This window comes from Neopelma chrysocephalum, unplaced genomic scaffold, assembly GCF_003984885.1.
Source record: "Neopelma chrysocephalum unplaced genomic scaffold, ASM398488v2 Primary Assembly neopelma1_94961, whole genome shotgun sequence".
Classification (NCBI taxonomy): domain Eukaryota; kingdom Metazoa; phylum Chordata; class Aves; order Passeriformes; family Pipridae; genus Neopelma; species Neopelma chrysocephalum.
This window is the reverse complement of record NW_020923663.1, coordinates 1-2,520: the sequence shown is the minus strand read 5'-3', so window position 1 is coordinate 2,520 and position 2,520 is coordinate 1. Positions and strand designations below refer to the sequence as shown.

At 67.5% G+C, this 2,520-nt stretch overlaps 2 protein-coding genes across 2 annotated transcripts in view; one reads left to right on the top strand and one right to left on the bottom strand.

Annotated features, from left to right (window-relative positions):
• LOC113980681 (sodium channel modifier 1-like) overlaps positions 1 to 1,170 on the bottom strand; it is a gene marked incomplete at its 3' end in the record, with an annotated part of 1,656 nt that extends 486 nt beyond the window's left edge. The window contains exons 1-3 of the mRNA XM_027707889.1: positions 1,050 to 1,170; positions 583 to 653; positions 382 to 470 (exon numbers count right to left, since the gene is read on the bottom strand). Of these exons, the coding sequence (XP_027563690.1) occupies positions 382 to 470; positions 583 to 653; positions 1,050 to 1,100 (211 nt within the window). The remainder of the gene's footprint in view (positions 1 to 381; positions 471 to 582; positions 654 to 1,049) is intronic.
• A 47-nt stretch (positions 1,171 to 1,217) lies between these two features.
• LOC113980680 (lysM and putative peptidoglycan-binding domain-containing protein 1-like) lies at positions 1,218 to 2,299 on the top strand. Its single transcript, XM_027707888.1, has 2 exons — positions 1,218 to 1,496; positions 2,003 to 2,299. Exons 1-2 carry the CDS (start codon positions 1,218 to 1,220, stop codon positions 2,258 to 2,260), a joined length of 537 nt encoding a protein of 178 aa, XP_027563689.1. The 3' UTR covers positions 2,261 to 2,299.
• The last annotated feature ends 221 nt before the right edge of the window (positions 2,300 to 2,520 follow it).

Genomic DNA, 2,520 nt, shown 5'->3' with positions numbered 1-2,520 from the left:
CAGGGAAAGGGATGTGGGAACAAGGAAAGGGACACAGGGACAGGGAATGGGAGAAGGGAGAAGGAAGGGGACGTGGAAACAGGGAAGGGGAGAAGGAAGGGGACACGTGGGGACAGGTGGACAGAGGGACAGAAAAGGGGAAACAGGACAGGGAAGGGCACCCGGGGACAGGGAAGGGGATGTGGGAAGAGGGGACAGGAAAAGGGACAGGGAGGGGGACACAGGGATGGCAAAGAGGAGAAAGAAGGAGACGCGGGGAGGAGGAAGGGGACTCGGGGACAAGGAAAGGGACAGGGTAGGGAACTCAGGGAGAGGGAAGGGACATGGGGACAGAGAAGGGGGCATGGAAAGGGCCCCAGTGCCACCCCCAGCCCCACTCACTGTGCAGGTGCCTCCTGCCCGCCCTGTGCACGGCCAGGGCCTCCAGAGTGTCACACACGGGGCGGTGGGGACACACGGAACAGGCGAACCTGGGAACACGCGGGGACACCGTGGGGACACTGCCAGGACCATACATCCCCCCCCCAAAACACGGCAGGGGTCCCCTCGAGGCCCCCCCGGCCCAAGGCGGGGGTCCCTCACCTCCCGCTCCGCAGCAGCAGCGCCTCGTCCTCGGGGATGGAATTTGCCAACAGGTCGGAGATTCGGCGTTTCTGGGGGGCACAGGGGGCGTCAAATGAGGGGTCTCAATTTGTGCCAAAATGTGTCCTCATCGCTGTCCCCTCCCCGAGCACAGGGACCCTCAGAGCCCTGGGGACCCCTCTGTGAGGGGGTTGGGGAGGGATTTAGGGGCAGGGGGGTCCAAGGGAAGGGAGGCGAGATTCAGGGAAGGTCTTAGGGGTCGCCAGGGGGGGGTTCAGGGGAGGGCTGAGGGGACCCGGGAGGGTTCGGGAAGGGTTAGGGGGGGTTCCAGGGAAGAGCTGAGAGGTCTCGGGGGGGGCTCAGGCCGCAATACGAGGGCAACCCCGGCGGTTGCGCGGGGCGGCCGGGTCTGGCCCCGGGCGCTCTGGGGGGCCCTGAGGGCGGTCCGGGGGGGGTCCCAGCCCCACCTGCAACGCCCCGAGCGGCCCCGGATCGTCCCCATCGCGCTTGAAGGACATGGCGGCCCCGCGGTCACCATGGCAACCGCGCCTCACTTCCGGGTTCCTTCCTCCCAGGCGCCTGTGCGCGAGGGGCAGCGACCAATCAGAGAGAGCGTCGAGTACCCCCGTAGCGTGATGGAAGTTGTAGTTCTTTCGCAGCGCGCCGTGCATAGAGATGAAGGCGGAGGGTGCCCGTTCAGGACTACAACCCCAGCAGGCCCCGCGGCGGCGCGGCGGGGCCCGGGGCTGAGGGAGCGGCAGGGCCGGGCCGCGACCCCCCCCGAGGGACCCGCGGGCCGGGACCCCCCCCCCCGGGCCATGGCGGGGAGCGGCGGGGCCGGGGCGGCCCCCCGGGAGCACCGCCTGCAGCCCGGGGACACCCTGGCGGGGCTGGCGCTGCGCTACGGGGTCACGGTGAGCGGGGCGAGGGGACGGGAGTAGCGGCGGGGAGGGACGGCTCGGGGTGTCCCCGCGGGCCACGGGGACCAGCCCGGGGCCGGTTCTCTTCCGTCCCTTACTCATCCTTGTCCTGCTCCATCCTCATCCCATCCCTGTCCTTGTTCCTGTCCCCATCCCTGTCCCTGTCCCCATCCCTGTCCTTATCCCATCCCTGTCCCTGTCCGCATCCCTGTCCTGGTCCCCATCCCTGTCTCATCCTGTCCCTGTCCTGCCCCGTATCCAATTCCGGTCCCCATCCCGGTCCTGACTCCCGTCCCTGTCCCCATCCCATCCACATCCCATTCCTATCTTTGTCCCTGTCCTGACCTTTATCTTGTCACCATCCCATCCCTGTCCCTCTCCTGGTCCCAATCCCGCCCCATCCCATCTCTGTCCCTGTCCTGGTCCCAATCCCACCCCATCCCATCCCTGTCCCTCTCCTGGTCCCAATCCCATCCCATCCCTGTTCCCGTCCTGGCCAGATGGAGCAGATCCAACGTGCCAACCGCCTCTACACGTCAGACACCATCTTCCTGAAGCCCACCCTGCTCATCCCGGCGGGATCCCAGTCCCAGCCCCTCCCGGGGGACGAGCCCCAGGACATTCCCGACCCCCCGGAGCCCCCGCTCCCGTCCCGGCACGACCTGTCGGCCATGGAATTCCTGCGGCACCTGGACACCGAGATCGGTCGCTCCAAGGCGGCCGCGGCGCAGCAGATCCGGCACCGACGCTCCGGGTGAGCCCCGGCCCAAAGCCGGGATGGGGTGGGGTGGGATGGGGCACAGATGGGATGGGATGGGGACCAGAGTAAGGACAGGGATGGGGTGGAGACCGGAATGGGATGGGGGACCAGGATAGGGACAGGGATGGGATGGGATGGAGCACAGATGGGATAGGGATGGGATGGAGCACAGATGGGATGGGATGGAGACCAGAATGAGGACAGGGATGGGGTGGAGACCGGAATGGGATGGGGGACCAGGATAGGGACAGGGATGGG

What these genes read in the sequence shown, in the direction of transcription:
- LOC113980680 (XM_027707888.1), top strand. Translation starts at nt 1,218, where the DNA reads ATGGAAGTTGTAGTTCTTTCGCAGCGCGCCGTGCATAGAGATGAAGGC. An exon ending in CGCTGCGCTACGGGGTCACG is followed by an intron (nt 1,497 to 2,002) that starts GTGAGCGGGGCG and finishes CGTCCTGGCCAG; the next exon opens with ATGGAGCAGATCCAACGTGC.